Here is a 17,035-nt window from a genome sequence, read left to right on the forward strand (position 1 = left end):
GTAAAAAAAATTTCTTCTGTTAACATACCCATTGATAGCGGACGTCTACATGCATTACTTTTTGTCAATGCAAAAAGTTGCTCTACAGACAAAAAATGTTGACTACTTTAACATTGGAGTGTATAGAGATTGACTCACTACTGCAGCAGTGTTCGAGTGGCTCTTTGAGGAACTGCAGTTTTTAAAAATGTTCACTTTAAACACACAAATTAAAAAACAAAAACTTGCAGCTTGTTTTCCTCAAGTGATTGGGTTAAGCAAAATAAGAAACGGAATAAATCAGCTAAATAAGATTACACATCTTTGGTCCTTTAAAAGAAGTGCAAACATACGTTTTACTTTCATTTAAACTGACTTGAATTTGTTATTTCTTCTCCTTTTACTTTTGCTCAGACATTCAAAGTTCACACTGCAGATATGCTCAGCTTCTGTTTCTGCCTCTCTGTTCTCAGTGGGCCGCCTGCCAATATTAGTGCCCATTTAACAGCACAGTGCTGGGAACCCCAAGGCCCCAAGCAGGTGTCAACCTCCCTGCCCAGCCAAAGGAGCTGAGAGGGGAACACAAAGGCCTCAAAGAGACTTGCCAGCATGGTAACAGTCTTAAATATCCCCGGCCAGTATGGCCACTCCTCTAAATCTCAAAGCAGGAGAGAGTAGCTGCCAGTATGCGCTTTCTGCTACTGTAACACTGACTCTCAGAGGGTTTTGAAGCTTAAACTTTGCCTTTGACTCGGAATAGTGATGGGCGGCATCGGGAATGCACAGATGGAGCATTAAACGTATTTGGAGGCTTTCATTTATGGAATTTGGTATGAGAGGATATCTTTCAAAGGCACAAAAACCAAAAATTCAGCGTGCCTGGGGTCTTCAGCACAGATTAAGCATTGTTATCTCGTCCTTTCACACTGTTGTTATGTCCGTCCTTTTTGGTCGAACATAGACAGTCTCAGCTGCGCTCATCCAGCAGTTTGTGTTATCTTAATGGGATGCATCCAGAGCTCCTGAGCTTGTGTGATCTTTGAAAACACTAGTTTGGCTCTGGGCTTTCCTCGTGGGTAAGCTGCCCTGGCATTTAGACATTGGCAAGGCTGTAGAAGACCGGGATGAGAGGGAGAAGTGATGTCTCTCTCTCTCACTGTTCATTGTTGGCTGCTCTGCAGTGATGATGTGGATGTGATGGGGGTGGTGGAGTGGGAGTAGAGTGGAGGCTACTCTCATCTTCAGTAAACAATAGGTCCTTGTGTATTTGACCCCCTCTTTAGCAGAGTGGAGTCCATGGCTATGCCTGAAGCCGGGATGGAATTCCATCTTTGCCAGATTAGGTTGGTGAAAACCTTCCCCCCCCCCCCGAAAAAAAAAGGGGGGGGGGACCTATTATTAAGAGGGCCATGGCCTCTGGGGCCATTTGTTCTCATTTAAAACCAAATCAATAATCAGTTATTATCCTGCCTCTTTTTCTGCAGCTGGGGGTGGGCTCCATTGATTGGCTGTATGTGCTGCTGTATGATGCATCACCCCCTCCCCCGAATAACTAATTACTAACCTATATTTGAGTTGAATGTGACATAATGGTGCTTGTAGGTCATTAAAAGGTAGTTGACAGTGATTTATCTGTTCTTTGAGCTTAAACGATGTTCTATCATTTTAATTAAAAGGTCTAAAATGAGGACAAACGACCCAATAAAACATTTATGCACATTTTGCTCAAAGTGGCGCCTTGTGGGTATTCACCTGAAATTTAATCCTTATCTTACGAGACATCTGATAACCCTTAATCGCATTCCATGCGTGACTACTCCACCCGTTTTTTTTATTTTGGTTTTGGTTTGTTTGTTGCGGTGTTGTATGGGTGCTTCCACTTCATTCATCGTGCCGTTGTGCAAACCAGAAAAACCGGCTTTGTGATCAATACGCTTCCGTAGGAGACGACTGTGCAAAGCACCTGACCCACCTGCTTCCTGTTTACTACAACAATACTGGCTTTAGTTGAACATAACACAGGGAATGCAGGCCTCAGTAAGCAGTCTGCTCCAATTATGTAAAAGAAGGGTTAAATGAGTGAGACAAAGCAGGGTACCAGCGAGTTGCACGCGCCCATCCGCCAACAGGGCTCCGGTGCTTGAGCTTTGCAATTGCATTATGTCCGTTAATCACTTTGAGAGGTAATGTTGTTTCCGTGTTAATATTTATAAAATAAAATCAGGTAAACCAGCTTCCGTTCATGTCAGAAAGAGTTTGGTTGGCAGTCATAATATTGACCTCAAATCTTGCATTTTTTTTTTCCGTTTTGTCCCCTGCAGAGCAGTAAATTTGGCAATCGCTGCGTGTTTTACAAGCAGGATTGAGAACAGATTTAGAGATTTATTTTAATATTTTACTTAAGCTTTAAAGCTTTGCTTTTTTACCCCAGCTTTGCTGCTGACCTAAAACTGCCAACTTTGAAATGTGGGTTTGTTGAACTGTAGGATATTAACCATTTCAGATTTGAAGGAAGAATCCCAACAAAAAGACTGAACACACCAGAGTATTATTCGTTATGCTAACATGACACAGCATTTCAAGGAAGAGAAGCGGCGGCAATGTGTGACTTTCAAAGCTCAGAGCTGCACACAAAAATATGATTTGTTTGGGTTTATTTCATGTGACAGTGTCAGCCACCTGAGACAGGCCTGGAAACGTTTACATTTACGTAAATGGCACACAGAGCAGCTTAATGGAGGCTTTATCAGGCTCATCCTGAGGTGAAAGCAGCAGGCCTGAGCTGTTAGGAGGAAGACTGATCACAGCGATCTCCAAATTGACAAATGGAAAAGAACATCCGGATCTGATAAGAGCTGGTAGCTGCCAGGAATGCTGTCATCAGTCTGGTCATTGTCATCATCCTCCTCATCATCATCATCATCGCCCGAGGCAAGCGGATACACCTGTCTGAGTCTTCAACAATAACGCGGTGCAGGATGGCACGTCCGTCTGCGCACAACAACAAATGAAAATGTCAAACTGTAATTCACACCAAATCACACACTGCATTCTTCCTTAATCTTCCGGATAGGGTGTGTGTGTCTGTGGTTTTGTGCTTATTTTTAAAACAACAACAACAAACTTTTCTGTTACTGTAAGTCATATTAGATCGTGTGCAGCCTCTTCATTCTGTCTCCTCCTCACTGACTCCTCTGATAGCTCATTCAACTTCACATTTGTTGTTCTTCTTTATTTAACCGCACAAAAAAGTCTTTCAAGTGCTGCAACTATTTGCCAACAAGTGATCGAATCATTTTGTCAAAGTTGATTTTTGATTTCTGATTTGTTTGTGTGCTTGTGTTGTGTGTGAGGATGAACCCTGATAGCTTAGCGGGAGGGAACTAGAGTTGACACCTGTTCCCTTTTAGCATCTGTGCCGCTTGATACGATCTGTCTGTGGCATGTGATGAAATGCTTTGTCAGAACGGGTTTTTGCGCGTGGCTTTACTCGCTGTCTTTGTGTGTCCCTGCAGAGGAAACTTCACAGTTCCAAAGTTATCAGAATCTAATATGGGCTTTGGCGTGCTGGGGGTGTTTCTGGGGCTGCTCCTGGAGGTTTCCACACACGGGCCCCACGGTGTGCCTCGCACTTCCTGGAGACATCAAGGTAAGGCGTGAAATAACATGCCGCTGGCTGGTTATTATGATAGAATCAGAGAATGTAAGAATGTAATGCTTGTTAGTCTGAAACACGAATACGTGATAAAGATCATTCACTTCAGTGCTTGGTGAACTCAAACTGCACTCTCTGTATTACTTTCTAATATATCACAGCTCTGTTATAACTTAGCAATCTACTGTGAAGCAAAGACGTCAACATCTGTCGCCTAATTTTACCTTGAGACAACCTCACCACAGACCCTCAAGTTGGATCCCTTTTTGTGTGTGTGTGTGTGTGTGTCAGGCAGAAGCTGTTTGCAAGCTGCCGTTTACAGAAATAGCTTCAAGTAACTCTGTCTCTGCAAGAGAACAAGCGCGGCTCACCCTTTAACCATGTTTCTCAATTCGCTGGGTCACAGTCACTGTTTCAGTCAGTCAGTGAGGGTATTTGCTTTCATGGTGGCAGTGTTTATGACCTGGCACCTGCAACATGAGCCCACTTGCACCTGGCACAACCATCCAAACACAAACTCTTCCCCCCAGGTTTTCCCATCAATCACAACGCAAAGTGTAATGAGAGTTTTCATTTATATAATGTTAATGCAGAGTACCCAGAGATGCACAAAGGTGTGACTCTAAGATGTGATTATAAGTGCTAAGCAGCTGTAGGGATGCACTGTAATGCGATCACAAAAATTGCTTACGAGGTGGTCTGGGGCCTTTTTGACCACACTGTAAACGCTGATGTGTCCTGATGACTCTGTAACAGAAAATTTGACTTCCCTTTTTGTTTTGGCCTTTTTTCAAGATACAAGGGACTTGTCTTGCCAGTATCTCCAGCTAGAATGCCCATACATACATCCATGGATCCTTCCTTTCATCCTTTTTAAAACCTTTCGTTAGCCTCACTTGTCGTTGCTGACTGAACTGATGCAACTTGGTCGGTTACAGCACAGAAAATAGTGTTCTGCTGGCCTCATTATCTGTCATTGGTTAATGTTCCTGCTTACATGTGTACACTTGAGTCCCTTTAAAGTGTATTAAAGTGTGTTGCCTTATTCTCCTGTGTGTGTGGATGCATATAATTCCCGATTATTCCTGCAAACCTAGTTTCACTCAGCTGGCTAAAGAATGCACAGCTGTGCACAAAAACAGCCAATGACGCAATAAAGAGCAACCGGACTTTCCAATGTTTCCAGTATTTGTTATCTTAGTTTCACCTTAGTTTCACACGGTTTCGAGTATCTCTCAAAACCGGGTCTGAAACGTTTGGTTTATTGAACACCTTCTGATGCATAAACTGCAAATAGACAGCGCACTGTTTTGTTCCAGGTCCTCATCCAGCAAACCTCTCAGCTATTAGGACGGGGAGAAAACAACCTCGCTCAGTACAGCTACACAAGCCTGGGTGTGCGACCTGGCCTAGTTCTAAAATTTTGGGAATCATAAAATAAAGTAAAAAATGTAGTGAGCTTTATTCACTTACTGCTTCATGAATGCTTGGTTTCACATAGGATTTTATTCTCTTGGATCTCATCTGTGCTTAATATGACCAGTTCTGGTTGTGAGCACAGCAGTGCCAGCCACATGCTGTTCTAATTGGGCAGCCAATCAGAAGAAAATTGGCCTAAAGAAGGAGAAGCTTAAAGCGACTTGTTTCAGATAGTTGATGAACTGAAAGGCTCCACTAATACAGTTTAAACTGAACGAAGATTAGTTTGCACTGTGAGTCATGCAAAGCTACTGTAGTAGAGCCCAAGAATCAAAATAAGGAGCTTATTGCAGTGAAACTTTAAGCTGTTTTTAAGTGTTTTTGGCCACAGAAACACCATAAACACAACGCTGACAGTTTTAGAGAATGATAATGTCCAGCAACAATGTACCTAAAGTCGTGTGTCTGGGTCCACGATGAGTAAAAGTCCATTTGATCTCCGTTTAGCTCCACCTTCAAAGAAACGTCTCGCTCTTCAGCTACTTAATGTTCGACCGTGTTCACCTACTAGTCACTAATTTAAACAGCAGTGTACAGTGGGTATTAGCACTTTGTCCCTTGTGACTGAATGTGAAAGCTGAAACTGTTGTGGCTTGGTTAATATTTATTTGCCTGCGCGTGGGTCCATATCTCAAAGCAGCTAGTTCTACTGTACAGATGCTCATTTCAACATATCAGCCATATCAGCTGTAAATTAAATTCTGACTACAGTTAAATACAGATGTTATTGAGTAAAAAAATGGTTTATGATGATTTTTTTTTTCTGCTAGATTTAGATCTGATGGAGTTTTCAGAGCCGGGCATCTTCAACTACTCCACATTACTGCTGAGTGAAGAAAGGGATGCGCTGTATGTGGGAGCAAGGGAGGCCATCTTTGAGCTCAGCAAGAAGAATGTGAGCGTCAGAAACAAGAAGGTAGTTAAATCTTAAACGATTCATGGTAATGCATGTGGAGGGATGTTTTAAATAATCTGGATTATAATATTTTTTTACTTTATTCCTGTTTGTTTAAGGTTCCGTGGCCAGTTACAGAAAAATCTATGAATATGTGCACGCTGAAAGGAAAATCAAAAGAGGTTAGTTTAACAGCTCTTACATGCTGGGATGCATGCATGGATGCTGCTCTGTCCGTCTGATTAGAATTTGGCAACCGAAGATCAGTGTGACCTCCCAAAACACTGGTTTGGTGACGGTTCAAAAATGTATACTCTGATGACAAAGAAAAAGACAAATTTCTGAAAGACAAAATTAAATAACTGAAGTTATGTAATTTAATTTTGAAAATGTCTAACATTAACTCTAGACGGGCGAACTGTAACCACAAGGTCATAATTCTCCTTTTGTTTTGTTCCCTCTTCTTTCAGAGGGAGTGTCTAAACTACATTCGAGTGCTCCAAGCAGTAGATGACACGCAGCTGTATGTCTGCGGCACACACGCCTTTCAGCCTCAGTGTGATTACTTGGTAGGTTAATTTTCAACCGCTCTTTACCCAGACGCCGTACTTCACTGTTTAAACTCACTTATTAACACCGCCGCCTCATCTCATAAGTAATCTTCTCTTTCAGTACTTTGGCAACTTCTCACTTCACGGTAAACCCGAGGACGGCAGAGGGAAGTGCTCCTTTGACCCCTCGCAAAGCTTTACTACTGTCATGGCTGGTGAGTTGAGGCCAGCTCTTCTCTCATCTCATTTCATAAAGTGCTTATTTTGGTTATGGCTGCAGTGAAATTCATAACAATCCCCTTTGTTTTGTTTTGTTTTTTTTAGAGAAGGAAAATAATTTTCTGATGTTTTATTCTCTGTTTTCCTATCAGATGGAGTGCTGTACTCGGGGACAGCTTATAATTTCTTAGGCAGTGAACCGATTATATCCAGATACTCCCCAACCCAGTCTCTGCTGAGGACAGAGTACTCCACATCATGGCTTAATGGTGAGTTGAATGAACTAAACGATTGTCAGGCTGTTGGGAGAATAGCTTTTAAAAATGTGTTTTGAAGGTTGAGAAAACATCTTGTAGAAATGTCCCCCGAGTGCCACTGACTCATGTTAATGGATCTGGATTGATCTAATCCCTTCTTTGCTGCAGTTTATTGACCTGTTGTTGCAGCATCACTTTCACATATGTATTTTGTTGGTTGGCAAAATACATCGACTACAACACCAAGAAAAAAAAAAACCTCCTTCCTCTTGTTAATTAGAGGCCGTGTAGAAAACACAGCAGTGCTTTTAACTACACGGCTACCAATTTGTGACTGTGTGACAGATCAAAGCTGAGTAGGCCTGAAACCAGTGAAGTATCAACCTGTCATGCTCCCATGTTAACACGCAAACACACACACACACACACACACACACACACACACACACACACACACACACACACACACACACACACACACACACACACGCTCAAAGATGATGATGAAGAGTGACACAGCTGGCCTTGGCTCTTTTATGATATTGTTGCTGATATGAACACAGCATTACACGTCACCAGAGGGAGATCCCCCAAATTATCTCCATCCTGTGTGCCAGATTTAAATGTGTCACATACTTATTTAATCAAAGTTTAGGACTCTTAATCCCACCTTTAGGAATACAGTGAGACTTTTTACAGTACCATATCACCCTACTTGTGAAAAATCCCAGTTTGATTCTGGGAGGAGACACAGTCTCAGGGGGTCACAAGTAAGTGGGAGGGTTGCATCAGGGAGGTTATGCGGCATAAACCCTGCGCAGAATCGGACATCCATCCACTGTGCCAACCCCCTGGGAAATAAGGGAGCAGTCTAAAGTTTTTACCCCTTGGCCGTAAAAGGCTGATGGGGTATTGTCGTCACTCCGCCAGGCAGGACACCCAGGTTTGTGAATGTGATAACTCAGTTCAATTCAGTTTTATTTATACTGCACCAAATCACAAAATCAGTTGCCTCAAGGTGCTTTATATTGTCAGGTAGGCACTACAATAATCCATACAGAGAAAAACCCTCAACAATCATATGATCCCCTATGAGCAAGCACTTTGGTGACAGTGGGAAGGAAAAACTCCCTTTTAAAAGGAGGCCTTAAAGTAATTAATGCCTGAACTAGGTTTTCAGCGTCACTCTGAGACAGGATATTTCTAATTTTAGAGATATTGCACGAATGGAAGCAGTCCCAGATATTTGTTTATGGATGTGCATTGAAGGACATATGCTGCTGGTTAAAAATTGCCTCTGGAGGCAGAGGAAATGCCATCCAGAACTCGAGAACAAAGTGATATAGGATTTTGAAATTGATAGCATTGATGCATCGAGTATCTAAATCTTGGATGAATTAAAATCTCAGTGACCTGGACCTCAACGTCAGAGGTCAGGTTTGCTGAAAATGACCTAGTATTTTCAAAATTTACAAAATTTACTAGGAGGTTGAGGGGTAGCACTGGTGGCCTCCAGGATTTTTTTTTTCTTACCAATACCTTTCTCTGCTTTCCTCCCAGAACCCAGTTTCGTTTTCGCCGACGTGATCAGAGAAGGGGAAAATGGAGCAGATGGCGAGGACGACAAAATCTACTTTTTCTTCACCGAGGTGTCGGTGGAATACGAATTCTTTGGCAAGCTGTTCATCCCCAGGGTGGCGCGTGTCTGTAAGGTCAGTACACGTTGTGCGCCATCTGCACATACCAGCGCTATCAATCCATCCATCTTTAGCCACTATTTCCTGTGTCCTGCATGTTTGCGTATGTATGTTTGTGCAAGTCTTTTTTTCTCCTTTTTTTCTTCCTCCTTCCAGTTCCCTTTGCCTTTTTTTTTTTTTTAAAATTTAACCTTAGCTCATAATTGGAGCATGCACATGCAGAGACCCATGGCACGTGGACAATATAAAACACTGTTCCAGTGCAAGCACTTAACTTGCAACATACATCATAACAGCGTATTGTAATGTTTCAAAGTTAGTAGTATAACAAACAGGATAGTTCTTTTTGTACTATTCATTTCAAGTTTTACTGCTTTGAAAATGTAAAGGAATGTTAGGAAAAGTGGAAATTCTTTCTCTGCTCCAGCTGCCCTCTCATCCCTCACTGCTAAATATCTCCAATATTGTCACGACAGGGCGACCTTGGAGGGCAGCGCACTCTGCAGAAAAAGTGGACGTCCTTTCTGAAAGCCAAGCTGGTGTGCTCCATGCCTGAGCTCAACTTCGTTTTCAACGTGGTTCATGACGTTTTCATCCTGAAGGGGACAGACCGCAAAAACACGGTCATCTACGGAGTCTTCACCTCTCAGTGGTCAGTGATTTCAAGGTTTGGAATTGGTTTGGGTCGGGAGCGTTAAACAAGCAAGCAAAGAGCAGGATTCACATCCAGCCTAATGCAGAACTCGAAACTCACTCCCTTGCCTCATTTTCACTCTTCTCCTTGTCTCTTCCTGACATATGCACCTAGGGGTAACGTGGGTTTGTCAGCCGTGTGTGCCTACGAGATCAAGGATGTGGAAGACGTCTTCTCCAAGGGCAAGTACATGCAGAAGGCCACGGTGGAGCAGTCCCACACAAAGTGGGTACGGTACAACGGCATTACTCCTACTCCACGTCCTGGAGCTGTAAGTAGATGCCATGAGTAATCAAGATGTGATCTACTCAATATAGTAATCATGTTAATTAAAAGAGGATGCGTTGGTCATATGAAGTTGATTACTAACATCATCGCTATTTGTCTTCCACACCAGTGTATTAACAACCAGATGCGACTGCAGAACATGAACAACTCGCTCCACTTGCCCGACAAAACCCTTCAGTTTGTTAAGGACCACCCCCTGCTGGAGGATCCCATCCTGCCCATCCACAACAGGCCCCGCCTCATCACCAAAGACGTCAATTACACCCAGATTGTCGTGGAGAGGGTCCAAGCACTTGACAAAATTACTTATGACGTCATCTTCACTGGAACAGGTGATCAGTTAAGATGAAATGAAAATGAAGCCGTTACAAGCACTTCCTTGTGAAGTTTATCAGGCAAATATGCAAATCTGAGTCAGTCAACTTTGAATGTCTGTGCAGTGAGAAAGCCACGACTCGCCACAAACTTGCAGATAAATGTATTAAAGAGTCCAGTTTTCCTGCGATTACCTTTGCAGAATAACTGACATTTTTATTATTCTCATTTCTAGATAAGGGTGTCCTGCACAAGTCGGTGCTGGTTGAAGATGAGGTTCATATTGTGGAGGAGATCCAGCTCCTGAAGAACGCTGAACCCATCAAAAACCTGCTGCTGTCCTCAGAGGTCAATTTATTTTATTGTCAATGAGTTTTAGGAGATGAGTAAAGAACGAAACCAAGAAAATGTGAAATATGGATCACGTTGGCTCATTTTTATAAGTCACTTGGATAAATATGCGATTAACTTTGTGGTTCATGTGCGTTTCCACAGACACAGTGCCTGTATGCTGGGTCAGACCTGGGTGTAGTCCAGTCTCCTACAGCTTTCTGTGGCAGGTATTCATCGTGTGTGGATTGCATCCTGGCACGAGACCCCTACTGCGCCTGGCACCCGAAGACTGCCACATGTGTCAACATCTTTGACACTGCCAGCCAAACACTCAGGTAATCTGTCACTCTTAATGCCACTAAAACAAAGCTAAAAACACACGTGCACTGATTCGTCCTCCAGCTTGACCTGCTTTACAGTCTTTGTGCAGTTATTGCACTGTGCATGTGTATTTTTTGACTCATAAAAACAATGCATGTCTTGCAGGGGGCTGATCCAGAGCATGAAAGGTGATGCAAACATGTGTCCTTCAGGTAGGCCTCAACACGCTCACACACCCATATACAGGCTTCAGTTTTATAAAGTGGACAATGCTGTGTGATTTAAACTGTGACTCAGATGAAGTTATGCATAGATGAAGAGATTGTGACCGTAAGTCAGCCATAACTTTTGCATGCCATGTCAAACATTCATTTTGTTGTTGGTCGTTACTTATCGGTTTTCATCATTTGCAAATTCCCTTTGGCTGCTGTTTTTTTTACAGCTTATCCATTACTCTTAGTTAACTGTTAACTTTTCTGCTGAAACCTGTTCAGGTCCACCCAGTTTATTTACACTTCTTGCCTACTGCAGTGTGTGGGTACTTGTACCTCGTGTTGGGAATTGTCCCCATTAGACCAGACAGTATCTAAAACTCACAATTGTCTCTTTTGTTTGCTTATTTTTAGTGCCAGTTCTGTTTCGGAAGGACTACAGGCATGTGGCGGTGAAACTGGGGAGCTCTGCCGAGCTGCCGTGCCTGGTACATTCCAACCTGGCCCAGGTGATGTGGAAATCTAACGACTCGGTTCTCACCGAGGCCTCTCGCTTCCACCTCATAGCCGAAAACGGGCTCCTCATTTACAGCGTGGCTCCAGAGGACCAAGGGTACTATGAGTGCTGGTCCGTGGAGTGGTCTCCCGCTGCTGGCAGGAACTTCAGCCGCCTGCTGGCCGGATACACCCTGACTCTGGATCTTCTGCCCAGACCGCCGCACCAGGCGGGGCATGTCGTCACCACCACCCTTGGTGGCCACGATGCAGCTACCACGGGTGCAGCTGAAGGTAAAGTAGAGACGGAGAAAGCCGCACTAACTTCAGCCCTTGCCCCTCCCAGCTTCACAGCAGCAACAGTCCTACCACCCTCCCCTCCCCAAAGCGACGCGTCACTAACCCCGCCCCCCAGCAGCACAGTCAAGCTCCAGCCAAAGGTAAATCTTCTTCCCACTAATTCCAAAGGCCCCCATCCTGACAGTCGGGACCCCTCGGCAGAGTATTTGCAGCACAACAACACCGCTGCCCTCCTCTTCCTCTTCCTCCTGTTTTTCCTCCTCTTCATGGCTGCGCTGGTGTACAACTGCTACATGCAGTACCTTCCAGCTCCCTGCTTGAGGCTGCGGGCCACTCTACTTGGCAGCCACAAGAGCGCCCATCAGACCGAGTACAGGGCCTGTGAGGCAGGTTTAATAGAAACCTCTGCGATCGAGAAAATTAACATGGCCGAGCAGCCGACCCAGAACGGCAGCCAAACCACTCAAAACCTCCGGGCACTCCGTGACACGGGGTACGAAACTGAGCCGGAGTGCGGGAACGGTCGCGTCCCCTCTCTCAGTTTCGGAGAGGAAAGCCCCTCCAAGGAGAAACCTTTTGATGTGGACTGTGGATCTCAGGACATTCAGTATGCAGATGCAGATGCAGAAGCTTAACGCTAGCCACAAGAGACTTGATCCCTCCTCTCGGCACAGAGAGCGCAGGGGGCCGCGCTTTTTCTGCATTTGCAGCTTCTGTCCAGGGCACAACATTTTTGTAAGGCATGAGAATCCCGAGGCCCAGATCGGGCATTCCCGCTCGGTTGTAGAGTTTTAACTCCCGCTGTTTGATTTTAGGGCTAATGGTGATGGTGAAGCAAAAAAAGAAGCAAAAAAACAACTGTATTCAAGGAAGCTGCAGCTCCTTCAGCTTAGCCCAGCAAGAAAAGCTATTACTTTTTTTGAATTTTTGTCAATTTTCTTTTTAAACATTCCAAATTGGAAACATTGTTTACCAAATTGGTAAGTTACTGTGATGCTTTCCAAAGTGCAGTCACATTTCTATACAGCCTGAGGGGGAGGGGGGAGGGGGGGGGGGCATTTGAAGCATTTGCATCTCTTTACTTTTTTTTTTTTTTTTTTTTTTTTTTAAAGCAGTGAATACTTCATTACACAGTGAATGCTTCAGTATTACATTGATTTCTCAGGGAAGAGTTGCTCAGTATATTGTAGCCTAGGTTAGCACAGCGTCACCACCCGGAGCATGTGGGCGTTAATCTCTCCCAGTGAACTGGCAGTAAGAGAAGGAGTCAAACTGTTTGTACCACTGTGTTTCCTGCGTGCAGACTCTCGTGTTTTATTAGTATTATTATTATTTTCCTTCCTGTGAAATCGACATTCCCCACACAGATACAACTCTGGTCGTCCTGTGTATTAACCCTTGTCGGAGATCTTTCCATATGTGGTCTGTTAATAATGTAAAAATGTACAGTGTGACATGATTAACAAAAAAGGGGGGCAACATCAGAAGTTATTTTTTTAATTGTAATTTTATAAAGCCTTCAGTTTTAGACAATTTTCAGAGAATTATTATTTATAATGAGTCACATCTGTGGTAACATTTTGTCTAACTAGTTGTGATCTTCATCCTTGTTGTTTTTACTTTTTTTTTTTTTTTTTTTTAAATTTATTGCAGCTGATTTGAACTTTTTAGGCCATTCATTCGTCATCCCTTTGTCTGTTTGCATGCCAGCCCCTGTTTGAATTTCTTGTTTTTTCCTCAGTACTTTTTCTTCCGTCACTCCCTCTCACAGCCTCCTCTCCTGTCGCCACTTCATCTTCCCTGTCCTCTTCTGGAGGTAGCACTCCCTCTGCACTCCCTTCCTCCTTTCCCCATTCCTCTTCTCCCTCCTCCACGAAGCCCCATAACGCGGAGGCTCGGGAGGCCGAAGTGAGACTATTGCCTCCCCTGCTGAAGGACCAGGCCTGGGGGGTTCACGCGCAGGAGGCCTTCCTTCTCTTCTGCCTCGCCCTGGGTGAGTGGTGCATGTGACGTAGGCTGAGCTCACACCCCAGAATCTAAATCCTTCAGAAATTTCTTCCTTTCGCTTTTTAACCCATCACTCTCGCACATTCACTCTCCTCTCCTGCATCTCGCATGTTGGCAAACATCAGCTAACTGGGAGTGAGTGCGAGCATGTCAGAGTTCCTGTTTGTGTGTAACAAGTGATCCTCCCTGCTTTTTTTTTCTGTTTGTGGGAACGATTGACCTCCATTTTTAAGAGTATTTCATTAAAAAAACAAAGCAAACGTGAATGTTTAAAAAGATTAAGCTGGGATTCATTAAGCTGGAAAACTCAGTGATCGGGTCCAGTGACCACACTCTGACGGACGGACAGATCCTCCTTATCCAGGATATTAAGAATCTTTCCTCAAAACAAAGTTTAGTGGGTTCACTTTTCTTTATCCAGATCATTTTTGTGCCTGTAAACAAATGTAAATATATTTGTATATATGGGGAAAAAATACAATTTGACAATGTACATAAAACTAGGTGACGTAATGGGGCTGTGGTTCTTGGTAGGGAGGCAAAATAAAAATGTAAAACGTTTGCAACCCTTGTTTGTTTTTCTTTCTTTCTTTTTTTTTAAACTATCATCATCCGTTGTATTTTCAAAAGATAAGGGCTCCATAGAGAGGACAGATACATACTAATTAGAAAATGTTTGCCTATCAGACCTGAGATCAGGCAGCATGCATGCTCACTGATTGATGACCACAGGTGGACCAACCAAAGGCAAGTATTTCATGCATGTCTCAGTGGTGCCTTAAACATCAGAGGTCAACATCAATTCTGTCCCACAGGTCCCAGTGATGTCCACATTCACTGGCTAGTAAACGGGCACAGTCTGGACACCCCCATAAAGGAGTACCGTCGGCCGCTTGGTCAGAGGGAGGTTTTAGTGAGCAGCTGGCTCCAAGAGGGGCCGCTGATCAAGGACGCACGGTATAACTGTGTTGCTGAGGCCAGCACAGGAAATGACGTGTCTGAAGTTGACCTCCGGCTCTCTATTGGAGGTATCAGGTGGAAAATATTGACTATAGTCCTGCATGCAGAATGGAATTGGGAGTGTTCTGGACTGGCTGTTTCCATTGGCAGAGATGGATAATTGCACTGGTTTATTTCCATAAAGCGTGTTGTTGTTCGACAGATGAAGAGAACATTCCAACCCGAGATTTGAGCCAGTGGAGAGGTGCGCTCGCAGAGCACGAGCAACTGCTAAAGAGATGGGAAAAGGCCTGGGTAGGTCTGAGTGTGCTGTCTTCTCCGGTCAGTCGCCTGGATTGTGTTTGTGTCACGTGCGTCGGTTTTAACCTGCTCTGCATGTTCAGCTTTAGGCTGCCAGGCTGTTTTCGTCAAGAGTACTGGAGAAGTGCAAAGTCCAGGTTTTTATAGCAGCAATAACACGAAACGAGGGATGCGAAGAAAGAGCTAGTTCAAACGAAATGAGGGTCTGATTTAAGGGCTTTGAAGCTTTGAAGTGCACTTGTTTAAATACACCAATCATTAACCTGACTACAGCTTTAAATGCCTTTAACGTCATGTATCTAACGGTGTTGTACGAATCGCATGTTCTTTTAACCATATTTTGTAAATTGCATGAGTAACTAAAAGCTTATGTTCCTTTTAGAGAAGCTGCTAATGAGATTCCTCCTTCAATACAGGCACGTGTGAGTCTTGTGACATTTAACTAAATTTCCTAAATTTCTTGATGTTGCTGAATTTACTGGACATTTTTGACTAATATCTAACTAATATCAGTCTGTCTTCCTAGAGAGAAAACAATACCTGTAGGTCACGAATGGGTTAACTTAAGTATCGCCTGATTAAAAGCAGTGCATTGGTTATTACAGAATTTTAAAGTCAATGACTCAGTACTTTTCTCGTGGCTTTAAAATGGGGGAAATAATTATTTGATCTCTTGCTTAATTTGTAAGTTTGCTCATTTACAAATAAATGAAAGTGTCATATTTTTATGGCAGTTTAATTTTACTGGAGGCAAGTAATAAGTCATGATTTGATTGGGGATCAAATACTTCTTTTACATTATATATGTGTCTTTTCTGGGTTTTTGGTTAATAGTCTGCCTCCATTAAAATTATACTACTATAAAACTTAGACTGTTACCTTCGTTGGACGTGAGCAGGGGATCAAACAATTATTTCCCCATCTGCATGTGCAGTTGTTGAAATGCATCAGTACTACTCCCAGCATTTCTCTTGTGTAATTAAATCGCACTGCTTGCGTAGTACAGCTGTGTTTTTTCCCGCTTTAGGAAAGCTGTGATGACCACAGAGCTCTGTGAAGAGTTGACTTGGCTGAATCTGGTTGCGAACATGGTCCTCCATCCAGGTGGACCACACCTTTGACACTGAAACTGTCAAAAAAACAACAATGCCACTTCTTAGATAGGAGTTTGGGGGACCATGAAGCAACACATTTACAATCTGCCTCCTGCAGGGGTGAGGGCAGTTGGGGGGGGGTTGGGGTCACCTATATGCAGTGATAATGTGGGAGTCTCCGACCAAACTCTGCAAGGAGATGAAGCTCATCAATCTGAGAACACGTGGGCTGCCTTTGTACCAAAAATACATTTCTGTCAAACGTCCTGAGAGCAGTGCTTGTAAGGAATGTTTCGCATTTTTAAAGCGATGGAACATGTCAAATGTTTATTGTGAGATTCATTTTAAGATGTTTGCACCTTCGCTGGCTTCAGAAGCTTCTGTCAAGTCCATCATAGCTACTTGGAATTTGTATAATCTTGAGTGAAAATGTCTTTAATCATCGAGCCCAAAACCCAATTCGTAGGATTTGATGGCAGGAATCGGGCCTGTAGCTCTCTTTTAACAACATGCCATCAAAATGCAAAATTTATCTTAAAAGAAATGCAGTTCAGCCCAAGTATGGAAACTTTTGTCACACTCACTGCTTTTCATCTGTTATTTTCTTCACATTAAAACTGTGACTACATATTTGACGCTGTAGCAGAAATAAACTGTTTAAATGCTGTCGCTTACGTCATGATGCCTTCAAGTTTAACACATTCTAGTGTTTAAATTACATGTGAACAGATGGTAAATATAATCAAGAATTTTCTTTGAAAATCATGTATAGTTAATGCCTTTACTGAAATCTAATTTAAAAAAAAAAAAAAGTTTTACCGGTAAGCTGATTTTGACACTTGTGCCTCAGATTTGTAGACTTACAGCAGTTTATCTTAAATTGTTTTTAATTTGGTTCTCCGTTAGGTTTCTTTTAATGTATGAGAGGAAGCCACATGTGGCTTCCTCAGGCACATTTCTGTATTTCAGCACAACACTGGTTTC

At 43.1% G+C, this 17,035-nt stretch overlaps 1 protein-coding gene across 6 annotated transcripts in view; it reads left to right on the forward strand.

Annotated features, from left to right (window-relative positions):
- Positions 1 to 16,717, forward strand: part of sema4d (sema domain, immunoglobulin domain (Ig), transmembrane domain (TM) and short cytoplasmic domain, (semaphorin) 4D) — a 33,417-nt gene extending 16,700 nt beyond the window's left edge. Inside the window, exons 2-19 of one of the 6 annotated variants that reach the window (XM_085463898.1) lie at positions 3,495 to 3,628; positions 5,884 to 6,029; positions 6,128 to 6,190; positions 6,479 to 6,577; positions 6,681 to 6,774; positions 6,931 to 7,047; positions 8,596 to 8,747; positions 9,209 to 9,384; positions 9,541 to 9,697; positions 9,824 to 10,046; positions 10,265 to 10,377; positions 10,525 to 10,697; positions 10,849 to 10,895; positions 11,310 to 11,684; positions 13,462 to 13,683; positions 14,513 to 14,725; positions 14,860 to 14,951; positions 15,985 to 16,717. In XM_085463898.1, the coding sequence (XP_085320024.1) occupies positions 3,532 to 3,628; positions 5,884 to 6,029; positions 6,128 to 6,190; positions 6,479 to 6,577; positions 6,681 to 6,774; positions 6,931 to 7,047; positions 8,596 to 8,747; positions 9,209 to 9,384; positions 9,541 to 9,697; positions 9,824 to 10,046; positions 10,265 to 10,377; positions 10,525 to 10,697; positions 10,849 to 10,895; positions 11,310 to 11,684; positions 13,462 to 13,683; positions 14,513 to 14,725; positions 14,860 to 14,951; positions 15,985 to 16,014 (2,589 nt within the window). In that variant the 5' untranslated portion in view covers positions 3,495 to 3,531 and the 3' untranslated portion in view covers positions 16,015 to 16,717. The other 5 variants (XM_085463901.1, XM_085463902.1, XM_085463899.1 and 2 more) reach the window with 5 other exon arrangements.
- Positions 16,718 to 17,035: the final 318 nt, after the last annotated feature.

This window comes from Copadichromis virginalis, linkage group LG7 (genome assembly GCF_057382275.1).
Source record: "Copadichromis virginalis isolate Kocher_CV1m ecotype Utaka linkage group LG7, C_Virginalis_male_GT1.1, whole genome shotgun sequence".
Lineage (NCBI taxonomy): Eukaryota > Metazoa > Chordata > Actinopteri > Cichliformes > Cichlidae > Copadichromis > Copadichromis virginalis.